We start from the raw sequence: 21,925 nt of genomic DNA, 5'->3' as shown, positions 1-21,925 counted from the left end.
ATTCATGAATTATTGTTAATTTTCACACATTGAAATCTTTCAACAACCGGGAAAGAGAAAATACCGCCGTTTATGACCGATCATAAAAATTGCCTGCAAGCCGATTACAACAATGGGCGGCGTGTTCTCAAAACTGAATGAAATAACATCTGCGTTACAAATATCAGTGACCAATCAGCAAGGAAGTAAAAAGAAAATTTTTCCACTGAAATTGAAGATCAAGGTAATCGGTATCCGGTTCTCAAATCTATTAATACTGAATACTTTCTTCGCAAGTTCGTATTGCAGTGTGTAAGCGCTTGTTCTGAAACCGGAGTGCCATGATTTTTTTAAAAGTAATAGGAATACAGAGTTAAAATTAATATGAATAAGAGACAAGGCACTTTGTTTAATTTTGGTATTAAGAAATCTCTTATTGAGGGTGTTTGTGACGAAACAGATAGTGAGTCATCCACCTCAAGCCTACAAAGATCTCCAGGATGTACAATAGGAGGGGAAACTACCAGCACACAGGAGAAAAAGTCTGCATTCACTTGTAAGTACTTATAATAATAAGTACTTACAAGTGAGTACTTATAATAATATTATAAATATATTTGGTGATCAGAATGGGATATGTCAATGAAAATCAGCACAAATTAATTTAATGATGTTTGCCTGAAGAAACTACGACATGCTACAACATTTCATTAGTCCAGTAATTGATAACTAGATTGATAGTCAACATGCCACACTGTATACATAAGTATACTAATACTCTTTATGATTATGCCATAATTAATTATTAATACTTATGTTAACGTATGAACTTTAAAAAAATTTGGAAAGGTATTTACGAGTAAATTTCTTGGGACTGGGCCCTCGGGAAAAAAAAAAAAATCAGCTAACGCCTTTTTATTCCTGTATGTAGGGAGGCGAGGCGACTTTTAAAAAAAAGAATTCTTCTTACTCTTTTAACTACTTTTGTAATTAATATCTGATTTATTTCGAACTGTTTAATATTTGTTACTGAACATTTTATCAAATCATTCTTATTACAATTGCTTTTACATTGTTTGATACGGTTTAGTACTTTTCTTACAAGTATTGTTACAATTCTTATTTACTTTTGTGTGTTGCAGTCTTTTTTTACTATTTTGCATTATTCATTTACTTTTATATTATTCGACATTTCTTATTTATAATCTTATTGTTTTTCATACTAAAGTTACCTTTACAACACAATTCTATTTGTTTTTATTATAGCTCTGATAAATATTGGAATTTGAATATTATTGAAAAAATACCGATGGATTCTTGTTTAAAGACAGAAACTTTAACACAAGGAGGAGCAAGTACTTCTGCTGACACATCTACTCATATGATTAGAAAAGATATGGAATTGCAAACTGTGGTTTCTTCAAACGCTAATATTAAAGAACAAGAGTCATCTTGTTCTTTAATGCAGTACAATTATCAAATGATACTGTTTCACACCGCATCAAAGATCTTTCTGCTGACATAGAAAAAGAGCTAATTCATCGACTTAGACTGCAGTGAATATTCATTGCAAATGGATGAATCTACAGATGTCGCAGGACTCGCTGTATTACTAGTGTTTGTTCGTTACATATTTGATAAAAGTATTGAAGAAGATTTAATCGTGCAAATATCTACAAGAAAAAATTACCGGAGAAGATATATTCAACTATATTAATAATTATATTACAAAACAGGAAATCAGTTGGGAGAAGTGTATTGATATTTGTACAGATGGTGCTCAAGCAATGGTAGGAAAGATGAAGGGAGTTGTAACACATATCCTGCAAATAGCTACAAGAGCCACCAAAAGTCATTGTGTTTTGCATAGACAAGCACTAGTAACAAAAAGAATTCCTACATATTTAAAAACTATTTTGGATGAAGCCGTAAAAATGATCGACTATGTAAAATCTCGACCACTTCAATCCAGATTATTTAAAATTTTGTGTGATGAAATGGGTAGTGCACATAATGCACTTTTATTACATACTGAAGTGAGATGGCTATCCAGAGGAAAAGGAAAATTGAGCCTTTTTGAACTTCGTAGTGAGTTAATGGTCTTCTTGATGTCACATAATTTAGGACAAAATTTTATTGAATTATTAAGAAATTCTTCGTGGTTGATGAGTCTTGCGTATCTGACAGATATTTTTACAAAGTGCAATGAATTAACTTATCGTTACAAGGAAAGAATATTACAATTTTTAATACAAGAGATAAAATTGCATCTTTTGATAGGAAGTTGCAATTCTGGATTTCTACAGGTGAACAGATTAATTTTGATTGTTTTCGCACCTTGCATGAATTTTTGACCGAAATAAATTCTAAAGTAAATGAAGTATCTAACATAATTTTAGAACACATGCATGACTTACAATCAACCCTTTTGCAATATTTTCCAAAATCCAGTGAGGACAATTCCTGGGTTCTGAATCCATTTACAGTGACAGCTAAGCCAGCAGGCTTCAGCGCAAGTGATTATGAAAATCTAATTGACTTAATTAGTGACTCTGATTTAAAACAAAAATACAAGGAACTGCCAATAAATGATTTCTGGACAAGCATGTCAAAACTAGCTGTTCTTGTTTTACTTCCTTTTACAACGACATATTTATGCGAGGCTGGATTTTCATATTATGCTGCAACCAAATCCAAGTCCAGGAACAGATTTGACGCTACACCAAATATGAGAATTCAACTTTCTAATATTGTGTCTGATATCAAAAGAATTTGTAATTCAAAGATCCAAAAACTTCGGAGTCATTAAGAACTTAATTTGCAATATACGTTTTACTATTTTTATGTGTTTTGTTTTTACTAATTAACATTTGACAATAAATGATTATTTTTTCTTAACGCATAGATTTACTCATTTCTTTTATTTATATTTAACCTAAAAAACCAGCGCATTCACTCGTAAGTACTTATAATAATAATATAAATTTTTGGTGATCAGAATGGGATATGTCAATGAAAATCAGCACAAATTAATTTAATAATGGTTTAATCGATGTTTAATTAATTATTAATTAATAATTAACTTCCAATCGTTAATAATTAATTAACAATTATTAATTAACAATAAAATAAGCTAAATTACCAATTAATACATTATAAAATAACCAAGGTGTTCTGTGAACATTTCAGGATTTGTGAAGTGTTCCGTCGTAGAAAAAGATTGACAAACCCTGCTCTATACTAATGCTACCACTTTTTGATTCATGAGCACCCTCATACCTTCTTTCTTACTCCTGCTCTTTCACATCACTTCTTACTTCCTTAGATTCATTCTCTGCACTCATTACTCTCCTTTCTGGCAGCAGTCTCACCAAATGACTGACATGTGGAGAGATTGCTGCCAGAACTATTCAAATAAAGTCCATCACTCTTAAACAGTTCGATTCGTCCTTCAAACTCATTCCACACACATTAACAAACTGTACTCCTTTCTCTTCATACATTTACACTAACATATCATTCATAATCCTTGCTCTCCACCTTATCACATCACTGTCATACCTGGACAAAACACACTACCTTTCCTCTCACATTATTATCTTTTTATCTTACTCAACAACGTCTTGATATCCAGTCATCATCATCAAATTCCTGCCATGTACCCTCAAGGGGTGTACAGGATATGACAGTACTACATGAAAAAATTACATCATTACTAACTTCCTATCTACAATTTTCCTCCAAATCAGTCTGTTACTTGTCAAGACTCCAACAGTCTTACATTCTTATTCCCAGTCAAGTCATTTGTTCTTACTACTACTACCATCAGCAACTCTTTGGTCACTTACTCTTCCTATCTAATGCCTCTTATTAATTGCCTTTCATATATCTGAGTCCTGTTATCATCTATAAAATCCCCCAAATCATTCAAATCAGTTTCATATTTTAAAATTTCACTTAAGTAGTACAGGCTTTTTTAAAATGTTTTTATCACTTGATAAAAGGCATAAATTCATGTGTTGAATTATATTTTCTAGTAATATATTCCTAGGAATAGCATTGAATTTGTTATTTTTATTAAAAGGATTAACTTTAAATTTATCTGATTTAATCAAATCTTCGTCCGTGCGGTTAGCCTAGTGGCTGTGCACTTCGCAACCATATGCCTGGGGAAGGAGTGTCCTAGGTTCGATTCCTGTCGGAGACGTGAGGAGCTGAAGGATCTTCCTCAGCCATAGCAAAGTTAGCCGGTTTTGGGTGTGGACAGTAGGGTTCCCCCCCCCCCCCAGTTTATCTGAGGATTTTCATCTCGCAAAGCAGGCAAACCAGCCTTGAGAACTCAACCACTCCGGACATAAGATACACCGGGGTGCAGGGCTTGACCACCTTATCCAGTGAACGGTTGAGGTCCGATGATTAATAAACCCTCAACACCAAGGTAAAAGAGGTGGAAAGGAAAATGAGATGCGATGATCAAATCTTCAACTTGAGATTCATTACTAACCTTTAAATTTTCCAAAGCTCATCATCATCAAATTCCTGACATTTACTCTCAAGGGATGTACAGGATATGATAGTACTACATGAAAAATTTACATCATTACTAACTTCCTACCTACAATTTTCTGCCAAATCAATCTGTTACCTGTCAAAGCTACAACATTGTCAGATCTTATATTTATATATCTATCTTCTAAGGCACTTTTTACCGTATCAATCCACCTATATCTTGGTCTTCCTCTGGGTCTTTTTCCTGCCAACCTGGCAGAGAACACTTGTTTGGCTAATCTTTCCTCGCCCATTCTGTTTAAGTGACCATACCACCTGAGATTAGCTCTGCTAACGCATTCCTGGATACTGATAATGTCAAGTTCTTTCCTAATATCCTCATTTTTAATATGATATTGCCATTGATGCCATCTGTTCATGCCCCTAATCTTTCTCAAGACTCGTATCTACTGTTTCTAGTCTTTGGTCAAGTGTTTTACTTCTGACCCAGCTCTCAGATCCATAAGTTAAAATTGGTTTGAACACTGTCTTGTATACAGCTAATTTAGTGTTTTGACTAATTTCTTTTTATTCCATATAAATTTATTCAGTTGACTTCCTACCATACCAGCTTTGTTGATTCTGTTGTCTATTTCCATATTTAATTTACCATCTTCACTAAAAACATGCCTAAGTAGCTGAAATGTTTTACTTGTTCTATAGATTCTCCATTAACAATGCAGCTGATATTTTCAATGCTTCTGCCTATTTTCATTATCTTTGTCTTGTTATTGCTGACCTTCATACCATATCAATCACAACAGTTATTCAATTTAGTCAGGGAATCTTGCAGACTTGTAGAGGATTTATTTAGAAGTATAACTTCATCTGCATAAAGCAAGGAGCTGACATTAACATCTCCAATTTTGATATCAGGTTTAATACCACTTTCCTTCATAATGTAATCCATATAAATAATGAATAACAGAGGTGGTAATATACATCCTTGTCTGACACCAGATTTAGCATTAAACCATCTCCCTGTACTTCCTTCAATTCTAAAAAGCTCTTCTTGTACATTTAATTTTTACTCTTTCTGAATGTTATGTGTTCTTGACTGACCTGCAGTTAAAAGTAATGAAAATTTTTCAAGAATGCCTATCATTAAGCAATGTCTTGCAAAAAATTGTTAGCTAACCTTTTTGCCAGATTAATGCTGCTCTACCGTTTATAGCCATTGTCAGTTTAACAACCATCTCATGTGAGACTGCTCCAGCACACCATTGAATATGAGCATGATCATTTGGAACAAGGCTGGCTTTGAAATTAGTCTCGAACTTAATTGCATCATCATCATTGCTCTCAAAGCTTAAATGGCCATTTGAAACCTTGTTTCAAATGGCCACTTAAATTGTTTGTCAAACTAAATAATCTAAGGGAAACTGTAAATCATCTTCATCAGAGTGTAATGGTTAGTAGAAAATGTCAAAAAATGTTCTGCAGGAATTTACACTAGAACAAGCTCCATATCATGCTGATGTCTATAGAAAACTTCATCATTCCTTAGAAATGAATGCCCCATTGTACAGTTCGTCATTTGAAATTAATAAGACTTCATCAGTGTATACACACACACACACACAAAATATATCACTCAAGATGAAGCACCATTTCTGATTGTGATAACAGATAGTTTGGAGAATAGAGTGAGATTATGTTATATTAGACTAATTCATTTGCCATGCAGAAATCCAGTTACATCTCTCCATTCTCGTTTATATTTCTTGTACCTTCTTTTCCAATTATCATTTCTGTACCTCTATGATCATTTCCTATTTTAGCATTTAGATTCTGCATTACTATAATTATATCTCTAGGATTTGTGTCGTCTATTGCTTTTGTAATATATCATGAAATTCATATTTTTCTTTTTCATCCATTATTTCATCTGCAATGTGATGCATCAATTCTGGATCCAGAGTTTCATTAAATTTACTGATATAGTGCCAATATTTTTAAGCTACTTATTGCAGGAATTTGTTCAATTGTTAAGTAAAGGAACTGTTGATAACTCTTACTATTATTGGTGATTGGAACAGAAGACTCTAATATGTATTTCCAGTATGGTATGCAAGAACTTGTATTCATTTTGGATTGGAAGCAGTGTTTGGTGAATATTTTCTCAACTACTGAAAGGTAAGATTGTTTTGTTTCTTTAGTTAAATTCTTCTCTCATGGATGGTTACTGATATCTTGAGCTCTGAATGCAGAAGAGGCAGTTGATATAATTTATCTGCTCTGTTTAGTTCACTCAGAATTGTTGGAGTTGTTTAATGTGTAGTTTAATGAATTATGATGTTAATCTTGGCCTGCATATTTGTCATTATGAGAATCAGTGCACGTTTATCTCTAATTATTTGTACAATTTGAATTGAAAGTGAGAGAGCCTATGTAGCTCAGTAGAAGAGGTGTTTGCACTCTACTGCATGAAGAAAGACTTAGGGGTTCAAATCTAGTCAATGACTAGAGGAACATTTTCCAAGCCTTTTTTTTAATCCTGTACACCCCTTGAGGGTACATGTCAGGAATTTGATGATGAATTGAAAGTGCACAAGAACAACTTAATAGTTTAATTCATGATTATATGTCATGTATATATAATAACTATAAATAATATTTGATTCGCTAAATTATTAAAAGTTTATATACTCGGAGTAATCACTCACTTCGGCTATAATAGACAATGATTAAGTTTTCTTTCATTTGAGTTAATACTTGAGTATGAGATCAGTAATAGTAATGGCCATAGGAGACAAACTTGGTTTGGCTTTTGGCAATTATGATAAATGATTGAATATTATAAGAAAAACATTCATATCATCATATAAGAAACCTATACAACTGCCTTCTTAAATTACTCAAAAAATTCCTGCTTCTTCTTTAGAAGAACCTTCTGCAGGGCTATACACACAAATAAGTTTTATTGTCCAGTTTCTTCATTTTGAAATTTTCCTACATGATTCTACTTGAAGTTTCCTGCCAATCAAGAAATTTATTTTCATGTTCAGTGGTTGAATGCTATCACTGCTCCTTTCTCTAATCACTGTTGCTCAAATAAAACATCCTCTGTTTATTATTTAGTAGGATCTGATCTGATCTTTTTTTGTGTCCCATCTCAATAACATCAATTGTCTATATGATACTTCTGGTTCTTCTGCCAGTTTACCTTTTTTCCATTGATGGCTGCTTATGTTGATGGTTCCTATCTTGAATTCTATTGACATTGAATTTAAAGCTGAAAATTGTAAAGAGCTGGTTGAACAACTTATAACAGACTACTACAAGAAGGAGCTAGTGTGTCATTTGAACCACCTTCATTCTTACATGGACTTCCTGAAATCCTTAACCCAAGTTGAGCAAGGTGATCAGTTCTACAAGGGCATCGTATTAATGGAGCAAAGATAGCAGTGAAAAATGGAGTGCCATGTATAAAGTTGCATACAAGAAAAGTATTTATATGCACTTTTAAATTTGTATATATTTGTAATTTTTATTTGCTTATCCTTGGTAAATATAGATATGCAAATACTTAAATTTATGTTCATTGGTTTTATTCAGACATGTACAAAACAGTTTTTCCCTAACTGGCAATTAATTTTTGGAATGATTTCCTTTCATCCTTATGGATGGTAGGGGCAGCTATGCTACCATACTAGGGAAGTGACTATGGACAAAGTGGTTTTCTGTTGCCTTCCTTTCTGTTCTATGTCCGATGACTGTATCCTGTGTGTTTACGGGTCCGGTTTGCCTGTTTGCGGGATGAAAAACCCCAGAATAAACTGGGAGGAAACCCAACTGTCCACACCCAAGACCGACTAACTTGGCTATGGCTGAGGAAGATCCTTAAGCTCCTCGCATCTCCGACAGGAATCGAACCTCGGACACTCCTTCCCCAGGCATATGATTGCAAAGCACTCAGCCACTAGGCTAACCGCACAGACAATTAATTTTTATATTGATTAATACTTAGCCAAGATTGTTTTGGCATAATCTTGGGTAAGCAATTCTGTGCCCTAAATCCTATTGACGAGTGTCATTTTTTGTTGAAATATAATACATTTTATATTTCATTAAATATAATTTAAAATTTTATATAGTTTGCTGCTTGTTTTTTCAAAGTATAAAAAATTAAATTTTGTCTTTGATTAATTGCAAAGGGTTTTATTTTCTCATTGAATATAAATTTTTAAAAAATCGTTCATAGGCATTATCCTATCGGACTCTTGTTTGACTTATATGGAACAGATGCTTCTTTACCTTGGAATCTTACCGTACATTTTCAGGTGAGTCTTTATATTCGTTTCAGATTATGTTTAATGTTGTTTAAAGCTATAGCTTTGTGTTGTTCCTCTACAAAAAATGGGCTTAGTCTATATCCATGTGAATTTCTCATACCATTTTTTTATTACAGCATGTATACTATAGGTGTGACATATAGGATCATTGCCTCATGCAGTGGATCCTATATATCTGAATCTCAAACCATGTCTGAGCAAAAGATGATGAATTTTGATTCATCTGATGACAGTAAATTCCTTTGTCAAATATCTTAAACATCCAATCATGTCACTGCTGATCTCATTTTGTTTCCAACTTCCAAAACATTTCTGTATACATTTACAACAACAGACTTTTTGGTTGAAAGTGAGTTATGTGGTCTTTATATGGAAGTGGTAGAGTTTTTCATTCAGCAAAACAGACAGACTAGCCAGAGAAATGTAGCTAGAATGTGATAAGAGTTCTAGCAGAAAAGTAATGAGATTTTTTTTGTTGCGACAATTGGCAGCACTGTCGAACTGACAGTGAATGCTACAGTGGTTCCCAATCTTTCTGTCAGTACCAGTTTCTTGTGTAGGATAAACACCTGTTGAGTTATTGTGTTTTTAGTAAGTTTATGTCTGGTGTGTTTGTGCATCACGAAAATGGAGAAGTGAAATGTTGAAAATGTTGTGTGATTAAATTTTGTGTTAAACTGAATGACAGTGCTACCAAAACATTCTATAAAATTAAATGGCACAAGATGTTTTTGGATGGGAGAGAAAGTATGGAAGATGAGCAATGTGCAGAGTGGCCTGTCACAACAAGAACAAACAACGACATCAAGTAAGAACAGTGAAGCATCTGCAAAGACTGATGTTTAATACTCCAAATATATATTATAATTTAATTATAATCTCAGAAGAATTGCATACTAACTGTTCCAGTTCACAAGATTTTGACTTAAGATTTGTAAATATGAGAGATCTGTGCAAAGATGGTTCCAGAAAATCTCAGTAATAATCAAAAAGATCGGTGCTGCAATGTTTCTGTGGAAATGCTGGGCCAACTTCAAACTGAACCCAATTTTTTCGATTGTGTTATTACTCGGGATGAGAGCAGGTTTTTTGAGTACAATCCAAAAATGAAATACCAAAGTTCATAGTGATGATGATTTTAACCCTTCAGTCATGTGTGACTCTTGGTACAGCTGAAGTTCCAGTGAAATTCACTTTCCACCTCAAATAATTTGACCATGGTAATAACTGCCAAACTTCACAGGTTTTGCATTTCTCAATCTGAAATTAGCTTTTAGGCCACATCCCAAATGTTTGTAGTCCTTACCTGTACCTGGATCTATTTCACAACACTTGGCCCACCCAAATGTAGTATATCAAGAACTTGTTATATCCTTATATATTACATCTTGGTTGGCTAAGTGTCTCTTTTTCCTCTAATATACAAGTTGTGGGCTTGAATCCCACTCTAACATTGTGAATGTCTCTAAGATGATTTTCGTATCCTGGCTGAAAAAAAAAATCTTAATACCATTTAGAGTGCTCTGAACTTTTCATTGTAACTTTTGTAAATCCATAGGCGGCTGGTCTCTGACCTTCATCATCAGTAATTGATTTCTACTGATGAATTGTAGAATTACAGTATTTATAGATGACAGGAATACAGTAGACATTTGCTGTCATCTTATGCATATGTACATCATATGATCACAACCATATGATGTACAGTTTTTTAAAAAAACTTGTCTTCAGAATTTAGTTAAATGTAGTTGTTTTGAATGTACTATAGTACATTGCTTATGCTGAACATACTCCACCCCAACATTGAAAATTATGTTGCAAAAATCAGATGCATAATATATGACAGTTTTACTTTTCTGTAATGGTAAATTCAGTATTTGATATATATATATATATATATATATATTTATAAAAATAAATTTAACTGACTAAAACCGGAGAAAGTATAACAAAAACCTTTAATACATCACAACTAGTTTCATCGGTGCTCTGACTTCTTCAGGTGAGAAATAAAAAACATAAGATATAAAAATAACAAGGTAAAAAACATGGACTTTCCAGCTTAATAAAAAGCAGAATAGTAACAGTCATATTTGAATAGGTGACCACGTGCTACCGTTGGCATGAGTTGAATGTGTGCAACAGCTGATTTTAGAGTGCCAGTACTGGATTACTGCGCTATGGGAATCAGGCAAACTGTAGAGAAAGCTATTTCTGGGGAAATAGCTTTCTCTTCAAAATCTTCTAGAAAAATGTTAGCTAAGACTGGGGATAGAGGGCTGCCCATAGCTAAACCGCTAGTTTGTTTGTATATTTTATCTTCATAGCAGAAATAGCCGGAATTGATGCAGTGAGTTAGAAGAGCAAACGTTTTTTTTAGAAACCTTGGCCTTAAGAAGAGTCAGAACTTCATCTGTAGGTACATTCGTAAACAGAGATACAATGTCAAAACTCACCATTCTGTCAGAGTCTAAAAGATTCAAATTTTTTATTTTTGAGATGAAATCTTCAGAGTTTTTGATGAAGGAGGAGGAATTGCCAACTAAATGTTTTAAAGAAGCTGCAAGATATTTAGACAGATTGTACGTAGGTGAGTCAATCCCTTCCACAATAGGTCTTAAAGGAGTGTCAGCCTTATGGATCTTAGGCAAGCCGTACAACCGAGGAATGAGGGAATGGAGAGAGCGGAGAGATAGTCTTGTGTGTCTAGGAAGTTCAGAAGTTGATTTCAGAAGATTGTTTGTACGGTTATGAAGTTCTCTTGAGGGATCACTTTCTAGCATAGAATACGTATTAGAAGTTAATCAGTTGTTAATCTTTGAATGGTAGTCAGCTTTGTCTAAGATTACAGTTGCATTCCCTTTATCAGCAGGTAAGATAATAATGTCATTGTTGTTACGAAGTTGGTGTATTGCTTTCCTTTCTGTCGGCGATAGATTATCTGTAGGACGACGACTGTTGTTTATGGTAAACATGGCATCGATCCTAAGTAGATTTGCAGTTTGTTTTGGTAATTGTGCAGCTCCCTTTTCAACTTTCGTAAGAAAGAGTTCTTTAGGAATGAAGGTTGGAGAAGGAACGAAGTTAAGGCCCTTTGAGAGCACACTAAGTTCTGCAGGAGAAAGTGTGTGTGAGAGGATTTGTTAATCACAACATTTTTTAAATTTTGTGAGTTGATATGGGATTGGCGAGTTTGTTCCTGTTTAAGTTGGTTGAATTTTCTGATAAGAATTAATTTGTTGGAGAGTTGTGATCTAGAAGCACGGAGAGAGCTCATGTTTTTAATATCAATCTAGGATCTGTTATCTAAAGATGAACTTAAGTTATTTTCTAAAGAATCTCTTTTGCAGAACAAAGAAGCTAATGTGGACTTGGTATCCGCGATTCTTTCATATAATAAATCAAGTTTAGCCTTGTGATAGATATTATGAGCACGTTTAGTGTGAATCGATTCTTTGAAATCTAAAAACTTTGGGATGACAGAGTGAAATTTGCATCTTTTTAGAAAAACTAACCTATTAATAAAAAGTCCAATTTTTAATAGAGTTTTTTCATAATCCTTGATAAGATGTACATTAACCTCATCAGAAGGTAGATAAATATTATTGAAATTAGGATTTACTCGGGATGTATACATTTATAAAAATAAATTTAACTGACTAAAACCCAAGAAAGTATAACAAAAATCTTTAATACATCACGACTAGTTTCATCGGTGCTCCGACTTCCTCAGGTGAGAAATAAAAAACATAAGATATAAAAATAACAAGGTAAAAAAAACATGGACTTTCCAGCTTAATAAAAAGCAGAATAGTAACAGTCATATTTGAATAGGTGACCGTGTGCTACCGTTGGCATGAGTTGAATGTGTGCGACAGCTAATTTTAGAGTGCCAGTACTAGATTACTGCGCTATGGGAATCAGGCAAACTGTAACTTAGATTGTTGTTCAAATGTGAAGGGTCCAGAACTATTTCTTTTGATTCGATAATTCTTCTTTTGAATTCATCCTTGCATATATATAAATTAGTAGTGCATTCCCAGTCAACTTGATGTGGCTGTTCTTCAAGGTTAGAGTTTGCCGAGAAGAGGACATGACTGGAAAGGGCGCTTGCTCATGTTCTACTGTAAGAGATGTCACGTCTATGTTCCTCAAGACGAAGTGAAACAGATTTATCTGTCTGACCAAAATAATGCTGCACAATTACCAAAACAAACTGCGAATCTACTTAGGATCGATGCCATCTTTACCATAAACAACAGTCGTCGTCCTATAGATAATCTATCGCTGACAGAAAGGAAAGCAATACACCAACTTCGTAACAACAATGACATTATTATCTTACCTGCTGATAAAGGGAATGCAACTGTAATCTTAGACAAAGCTGACTACCATTCAAAGATTAACAACTGATTAAGTTCTAATACGTATTCTATGCTAGAAAGTGATCCCTCAAGAGAACTTCATAACCGTACAAACAATCTTCTGAAATCAACTTTTGAACTTCCTAGACACACAAGACTATCTCTCCGCTCTCTCCATCCCCTCATTCCTCGGTTGTATGGCTTGCCTAAGATCCATAAGGCTGACACTCCTTTAAGACCTATTGTGGAAGGGATTGACTCACCTACGTACAATCTGTCTCAATATCTTGCAGCTTTTTTAAACAGCAAGTGCCCTTTCCAGTCATGTCCTCTTCTCGGCAAACTCTAACCTTAAAGAACAGCCACATCAAGTTGACTGGGAACGCACTACTAATTTATATATATGCAAGGATGAATTCGAAAGAAGAATTATCGAATCAAAAGAAATAGTTCTGGACCCTTCACATTTGAACAACAATCTAAGCTACAGTTTGCCTGATTCCCATAGCGCAGTAGTCCAGTACTGGCGCTCTAAAATTAGCTGTTGTACACATTCAACTCATGCCAACGGTAGCACGCGGTCACCTATTCAAATATGACTGTTACTATTCTGCTTTTCATTAAGCTGGAAAGTCCATGTTTTTTACCTTGTTATTTTTATATCTTATGTTTTTTATTTCTCACCTGAAGAAGTCGGAGCACCGATGAAACTAGTCGTGATGTATTAAAGGTTTTTGTTATACTTTCTCCGGTTTTAGTCAGTTAAATTTATTTTTATAAATGTATACATCCCGAGTAAATCCTAATTTCAATAATATATATATATATATATATATATATATATGTTGAATTAAGGTTTTTCTTGTAGCTAATTCCCTAACTTTTTGATCCAGATAAAAAGGATCAAAAATAGTTTAGGTCATTTAAATATGTTTATATTTTCTTGGTGATTGAGTTTTGCAAAAGGGATTATAATGTGTACTGTAACATGCAAACATACAAAATGTAGGAAATTAATTTAATTCTTTATCAGTATCTGTTTTTTAAATTCAATTAAACAGATACGATTATTAGGACTAGCATTTAATCATTGATGCACTTATAATTATTTATTTATTTTTATATTTATGACTTAGAACTTTCCACAAGAATTTATGCACTGTCAGGGAAGAGCAGCTGTGGAATCTCACTTTATGTCAACAATTAAGGAGGCTGATGCCCTTAAACATAGGGGTCAAGTGATTAGTCCTATGCAAAAGAAAGACCATAATCAATTATGGCTCGGTTTACAAAATGGTAAAAACTTTTATTTATCTTTATGCATAATTAGCTTTGTTTATTGTTATCTGTTTATGGTAAATTTTGAAAAAAATCTGCTATCTAAGGAGATATAACAACTTTTATTGTCTGAAAGCATGACATTTCTGACTTATTTCATCCTGAAATCCAGTTCACCTTGGAATTGGAGAACGAAGGCAAATTACCATTCCTTGATATTGTGATCTCAAAAACATTAGAGAATGGATTTGCATTAGGAGTTTATCAAAACCCACTTACATTGGATGTTATCTTCATTCCTCATCTCTTCACATTCCATCACACAAAAAATGGGCATCATTCGTGCCTTGAAAAACATGTGGTTTCCATCTTAAAAGATGAGGATAGAGACAAAAAACAAACTCCAGTTTCTACCCAGCTAGTTCATCCTTTAATGGGTATTCAAGGAGAACTGTCCAAAAAATACTATTTGCTAATCCTCACCATGGCCAAATCCTGATATTCATCATAGAGACTCCATTTTAATCCCTTAATTTTTCCATTTGTCATCTAACCACTCCCGTATGTGGGGAGGGGGGGGGGAGAATCTACTCTCACTTCCTTATTCCTCACAAGAATGTACGGTCTGTTCTTTCCTTCTCTCTGTTTACTGTGTATAAGCCTTTCCGGATTAAAGTGGTAAAATCCTCTCAGCAACTGTCTTTATCCTCTGCCAATCCAGAAAAGCTCTAATTTACATTTCTTCAATCTGTTCCATAATCAACATTTGCAGGTCCGATGTTGGCTTAGTCACTTGTCTCTAGAACATTTCCATAGTTTTCTTATTACATCAGAAAGCAAACAAAATTTATACACAGTTGTTTAGGAATATTTCAAAAAAGTCTTGTACAGCATTACACCTGCAGTATGGACCTCACAACTCTTGCAGGGCATTCTTTTGAACTTTGGATTTGTCAACTCCAGATCTCAAATTTCACTACTTGAAGCATAGTTTAGTATACAGCTTTACACCTCTGCTCTTATCATCATAAAATGGCATCCCCACTGATGTGTCAAAGTTAATAGCTTTTATTATTATGCAGTCTTCTCCAGGGAGTCCAGGACTCACCAGGGAGGATGTCTTCCAAATCATACAATGCTTAAACACCTACCCTATTCTCTCTAAAAACAAAAAAAAAAAAAAGCACTCAGTGTCCACTGGCATTCCATTTACACACTTCCCATTAGAAGAAACTGGACTTCACATATCCCAATCATGTACACACACACACACACACACACACACACACACACACACACACACACACACACACACACACACACACACACACACACACACACACACACACAATGTTGGGTTCAGGGCTTCATCCTTTTTTTAAATCTTTCTGAAGGACTTGACATGAGCGTCATTCCTTATAACTTTGCATCATCAAAAAAACATTGAATATCCTCTGTCAGTCCTTTTCTGTGGTCTCCCTGGCTCTATACAAAACTTTCTGGTATCTTTCAAACAGCCACTCTTTTACAACTTGTACACTAACTGATTGTGTGCTATATCAAATGCCTTGCATAATTCCAAAAATATTACTTTTTATGAGTTTCCCTCATCTATGACATTTGTCATTCCTTCCCACTCTTACCTCCATAAAAAGAAAGTAAGTTACTTACTAAAGCAAGAATTTCCTTCTAAAAACCAATGTTGTCCATCATAGAGAATCTTATGCTATCAAACCTAATAATGCTGCATTCCATCACTCTTACTAATGCATTAAGTACAACTGCATATATACAGGCTGTTTTATGATCAGAGCCTCTATCTTAGCACCACTCTTGTTCAGTGGCATTATTTTTCTTCCTTCCAATCCCATGGGATATTTCTTCCCTATTGCAAATCAGCAGGTTAAGTGCAGTCATCTCCTTTTCACATCCTTAACAACACATGGCATATATCATCTAATCCTATAGGCTTATTTACATATAACCTACTCAACACTTTATACGCTTTGGCTAATTCACTTTTTAGTCCATCCAAAAGACAAGTTATTTTGTATGGTACATTTCATAGCATGCTACTGATATGAAGTAGAACAGTGGTGCCCAAAACACTTTATTCAAAGAATTCAACCTGAGGGACTTCACATGGTGTCGTGTCTGCAAAATGTATTCCTTACCAAAAGTGAATGGACTTTGGTTTGAAGATGAGTGGTGTGAGCATACTGAAAATGCTATGAAAGTGAGTGCCAGAAGTGCAGGTCAGGTGAAGAGGTGGTAGTAAATGTAACAGAATAGGTAAAAATGGGAGTAACGGAAGATGGATTGAGGGAGCGAGTAAAAGTTATGATCATAAGAATAGTAGTATGAAAGACGTGAAGAATGAAGAGTTGGCTATAATGAGAAAGTTAGTACAGGTGCTTACACAAAGTCCTTTGCAGAATGAAGTGTGAGCTTGAGTGAATGCAGAAATTAGTAAGTGGTACAACTGAGAACAGAGAGAGAGAGAGAGAGGTACAAAAAAGAGAAAGGAATGCTTGACTAATCAAGGAAGGGAAGGTAAGGACAGAGTTTTGTATAATGTTTGCATGATAAGAGAAGTGCTTGACAGAAGCATGATCAAATCATATTTTCCTGGATGCAAAAAATAATGATGTTTGCAAGGCTATTAGGATGTAGAAGGGCAAAGAGAAAAAGTTGATTGTCTTGGCAGGAACAAATGATTTGAAGGTGAGATAGGTATAGTATGAGGGAGGATATGAAAGAGTTATTGAAAATAGCAAAAGAGAAGAGTGAGAGTTAAAATAGTGAGTCTATTGCTATGGTATCTTAAAGGTGAATTGAGAAAGATTATCATGATTGCAAATAAGGTTATGCAGGAGGGAAGTTTGTGGTGGTGAGTGAGTTCTGTGAATGAAAAGACTTATGTAAGGTGGTTTGCATTTGAACAGATTTAGCGATCGTAATCTGGAAAAAGTGTTGTTAAATGGAGTGAGATGTTGGAGGTGAAAAATCAGAGAAACTAGAGCTTTTAAGGGTGGAGGGGAAAACAGTTGAGTGAGTGTGAGAATGTACAAAAACTTTCTAAGATCTTACTACTGGCAACAAACCACAGTGGAATAGTTGTGGGTCTAAGTGGCTGTGCTTTATTATACACCTGGCATTAGTGTGCACACTTAATGCCAGGAGTATTCAGAACAAGGGGTCGGAGATTTTGGCATTGGTTAGTTCTTCTTGGCTAAAAGTTATTGGCATTGGTGCAAAATGATATTAATTAGTGGAATAGAATGTGAAAGGTATAGTATTTTCAAGACAGAGTGAAATGGGAGGGGAGGAATATTGTTGATGATAGCTGATGAACTGCAGCCAAAAAGAACAGGATGGAAAATTGATCAATCGGACTGGAATACCTTTTTTTTTGCATCTTGCAGAATTTAATGTTGAGACAGTTAACCAAATATCTATGAATGATGCATGTACCAGACTGTATTTTCAAAACATCATCTTGATTTCTACTCCATCTTAAACCATGATGGAATCTTGCCAAGCAGCCAAAAAAAAAAGAAAAAAAGATCAAGACAGAGTATATTTCAGTGATACCATGCCACATCAAATCTTGGAACTTTTAAACATGCTTAGTCCAAAGTCTGTTATTTTAGACATCAGTCTAAAATCTTCTTGGATCCAGTTTACAATCATCTGCCAATCATGAAATCACTTTGAAAATGGTAGTAGGGAATCAAATCAGAAAAATGAAAGGTAGCATTTGCCTACCTTGGAACATAATGGATGTGCAGTTACTAAATCCAAAGCAAAGTTGTAGACAGTTTAGGAGAAAGCTTTTGCTAGAATCTCAGCAACAGCTTCATAGCCTCCTGAAGTTTTGATATTCAAAGAACAAAAAAGGTGCCTTAATTTCTCAATAAATGGGCTGGAGCAATACAATGAGCCATTTGTTTAGAAGAAACTGAAAAGAGCCCTCTTACTTCTCTAGTTCTGTAGGGGCTGATGACATCTATTTAAGATCATAAAACATCTTCCAACATTTTCTATGGATTTCTTCTTAGTGTGTAACAGAATACTTACTGAGGAGCAGTTTCTGGATTTATGGTATAAGGTAGTTGTCATTTCCTTCCAAAGCAGGGGAAAAATTGCAAAATACACAATTAACATCCTATTGCTCTGATTAGCCATCTTGGTCAGATCTTCGAGAAAATGATTAATGCTTGACCTGTGGTATCTAGAAAGTAGTGATCTTTTTTAAAAAAAAAAACACAGTGTGGCTTTTGTAAACACTGATCAATGTTGGATCACTTGGCCCATTTAGAAACATATGTCAAAGATGAATTCTTGAAATGTGAATATCTAGTTTGAGTTGTCTTTGACACTGTAAACTTATGATAGCCTGGAGATATGGTATGTTAAAAGTCCTTTATCATCTAAGTATCGGGGTGTATTTCCCTCTTTTCATTAAATTTTACTCTAGCCAAATCTTCCAAGTGGGAAGCACATTATCACAGTCATACTGTCAAGAGAAAGGTGTTCCCCATGACTGTCTTAAGCATAACTTTTTGCAGAAGTAAACAGTAGGCAGTAGTCTGTATGTTAACTTTTCATTTTTGTCATTCTTATAACATAAGGATCATTAAAAGGAAACTTCAGCAAGCAATTGATCATATATGTTCATAAACCAAAATAATCACTTATTGCTTCAACCTTCATATCAAGGTCATCATCTAAAGTATATACATATATATGAGGTGTGACAATTTAGTTCCCAGAACAGCTGTGTACTGTCACCCGTGTGGTGATTTGGTTGGATTCACATGAGTAATTGTCTTTGTACATGTATTAACTAATGTGTGCGTAAATCTCAAGACGATAGGGCCATTTGCTAGTTGGCTATTGCAAAAACACTAGAGATCTGTGTGTAAACTTTAGTGTAAAAATGTGTGATCAAAATTTGGAGCAGCTTGTTAACATCAAATTTTGTGTGAAAATCAGCAAAACTGCTACTGAAACATTGGAACTGTTGAAAGTGGCATATGGTATGGATGCTCTGAAAAAGTCAAGTGCTTTTGAGTGGCATGAGAGATTCAAAGGTAGGCGAGAAGATGTGAACAATGACCCCAGAAGTGGCCAGCCAAAAACAAAAATGGATGCAAATGTGAACAGAGTGTGGGATTTGACACAGTCTGAGAGACGATTAACCATGCGATTAATGACTGATGAATTGCAAATGAATCGAGAAACAGTCGTAATTTTAACTGAAGAATTAGGTATGCAAAAGATTTCTGCAAAGTTTGTGCCTTGGATCTTGATGGACAAATAGAAGCAGTGGTGGCTTCAAGTTGCAACTGATCTCTCTGCAAATAAGCACATGTTTCTGAGAGTAATTACAGGCAACGAAACCTGGTGCTTCCAGTATGATCCTGAAACAAAATGCCAGAACATGCAGTGGAAAACCCCCGAGTTCACCACATCTGAAAAAAGCACGCTAGTCACGTTTGCAGTTCAAGACCATGCTGGTGTGTTTCTTTGACCACAAGGGGATAGTCCACTATGAATTCATTGAAGAGAGACAAACGGTCAACCAACAATGCTATTTAGAGGTGCTGAAAAGATTACAACAGCGCTTCCCAAACTGGGGGCCGTGAAATAATGAAAACAAATTTAAAATGTTTTAAGACTAAGTAGATTTTTATTATTTTAAAAGAAACGTATTTTAACTTTTATTATTTATTTATTTTTTTTTTGTTATTTTTTATATTTTAATGGAAAAAATCACACATTGGTGCTGCTTATTTCGGCGCTTAATGAATATTAGTAAATATTCTTTATTCATATGTTTCATTTCAAAGCAGTGGTTAATTGTATTTACTTCGAAAGCTCTCCAGGGAAGCTCCAAATCTTCCTGTCCCTTTCATCAATCAGGGACCGTTGATATTGACTTTATATACATATCAAAACTCATTTTATATTATCACTGTCATCCGAGCTAGTTTTCTGTTACCAATAAAAGTTTCGCATATACTTCACACATGAAAAAAAGCTTAAACAAGTTCATGTGGGTACATAGTTACTCGCTTGCAGTGGTAAACAACCTCCTCTCCCTAAAAGCCACTATACTGCAGAGGCAATAAAAACAAGTACTTTTATTATGCTAGTGAATAAGGTATGAGCAGTCTGTGTAATATATTTCTCAACAAATAGTGCAATTAGAGACAACTGGGATAAAAACACACTAATTAATGAATCACATGTCCCCTCATACAGAAACTATGCCGTATAGACTGAAACAAAACCATATGTTGCATGGGCAAACACAGTATCTTAACTAAAAATTATTGTTATTAATTAGATGTGTGTGAGTTCGATTTCCCAAGACAGCAATAAAATTCAACCGAACGTGTTAAAACTAAGTAATATATATATAATGAATGTTATGGCAGTTTCACATATGGAATTCGGTTGAAGAGAGTTAGCATTTCAACTCAATTGTCAGCTATGCTTTTATCTTTCGGCTGTGCGATCTTTTGTTAATACCACACCAATCATATGCGCGTTTTAAAAACCTGCCTTTGCTGTCTGTTTCGCGTTAGGCTTAATTACCGTAAAGGGAGAAAAGTCACAAAAGAGAAAAATGTTCTTGGTCTGGGGATTTTCCCTTATTCAGGTAATATTCACTAATTTCATGTTATCAGTCTGCGGTGTGCCAGTATCGGTAAGTGGTGATATTATTTGATCTATTCTACATTAAAAAATTTAACCCTGAGATGGATAATTGGCTGATAAAAAATTTAAAAAAAATCCCACGAACAATCAGAAGAAGCAGAAACAGACTCAAAAAAAAAAGGACAGTATTTCATATTTTACCAGAACAGCTCGCATCGTCTTCAGAACCAAACGGTAAGAGGCAAAAAATGTAATATATGCATTTGATTTTTGCAATATTCGCTGTGTATGTTTTGTATTGAATATAAATACAATAAATATTATAATAATATATCTCTCTATTACGATTTTTTTTCGAGGGAGGCCGTGAAATATTTTAATTTTTGCAAAGGGGGCCCTGACATCCAGAAGTTTGGGAAGCACTGGATTACAAGATTCTGTTTGAAGAAAAAGACCTAAATTGTGGCTTTACAGTGGATCATCCATCATAACAATGTGCCAAGCCATAGTGCGCTCATGGTGAGAGAGTTTCTGGCAAAAAAATCATTTACTGAATTAGGTCATCCTGCTAATTCACCCAACTTAGCTCCCTGTGATTTCTGGCTGTTTCCAAAATTAAAGACTGTGTTAAAAGGACGAAGATTTTCTGACATCGCTGATATCCAACATAATGTGATAAAGGAACTCATGAGTATTCTGGAAAAAGAGTTCCAGGCCTGTTTCCAAAAATGGAAACACCGTCTAAACCATGTATAAATGCACAAGGGGGGGGGGAGACTACTTTGAAGGTAT

At 34.6% G+C, this 21,925-nt stretch overlaps 1 protein-coding gene across 6 annotated transcripts in view; it reads left to right on the top strand.

The window, feature by feature from the left end:
• The window catches only part of Atg5 (autophagy protein 5), a 112,010-nt gene that overhangs the window by 20,901 nt on the left and 69,184 nt on the right, over positions 1-21,925 (top strand). For all 6 annotated transcript variants that reach the window (XM_090408775.1, XM_090408773.1, XM_090408772.1 and 3 more), the window contains exons 4-5: positions 8,732-8,810; positions 14,323-14,482. In XM_090408775.1, the coding sequence (XP_090264901.1) occupies positions 8,732-8,810; positions 14,323-14,482 (239 nt within the window). The remainder of the gene's footprint in view (positions 1-8,731; positions 8,811-14,322; positions 14,483-21,925) is intronic.

This window comes from Typopeltis vanoorti, chromosome 19 (assembly GCF_054136105.1).
Source record: "Typopeltis vanoorti isolate ZY-2024b chromosome 19, IOZ_Tvanoo_1.0, whole genome shotgun sequence".
NCBI classification, from domain to species: domain Eukaryota; kingdom Metazoa; phylum Arthropoda; class Arachnida; order Uropygi; family Thelyphonidae; genus Typopeltis; species Typopeltis vanoorti.
The sequence above is the reverse complement of the archived record's forward strand: the minus strand, read 5'-3'. Positions and strand labels throughout refer to the sequence as shown.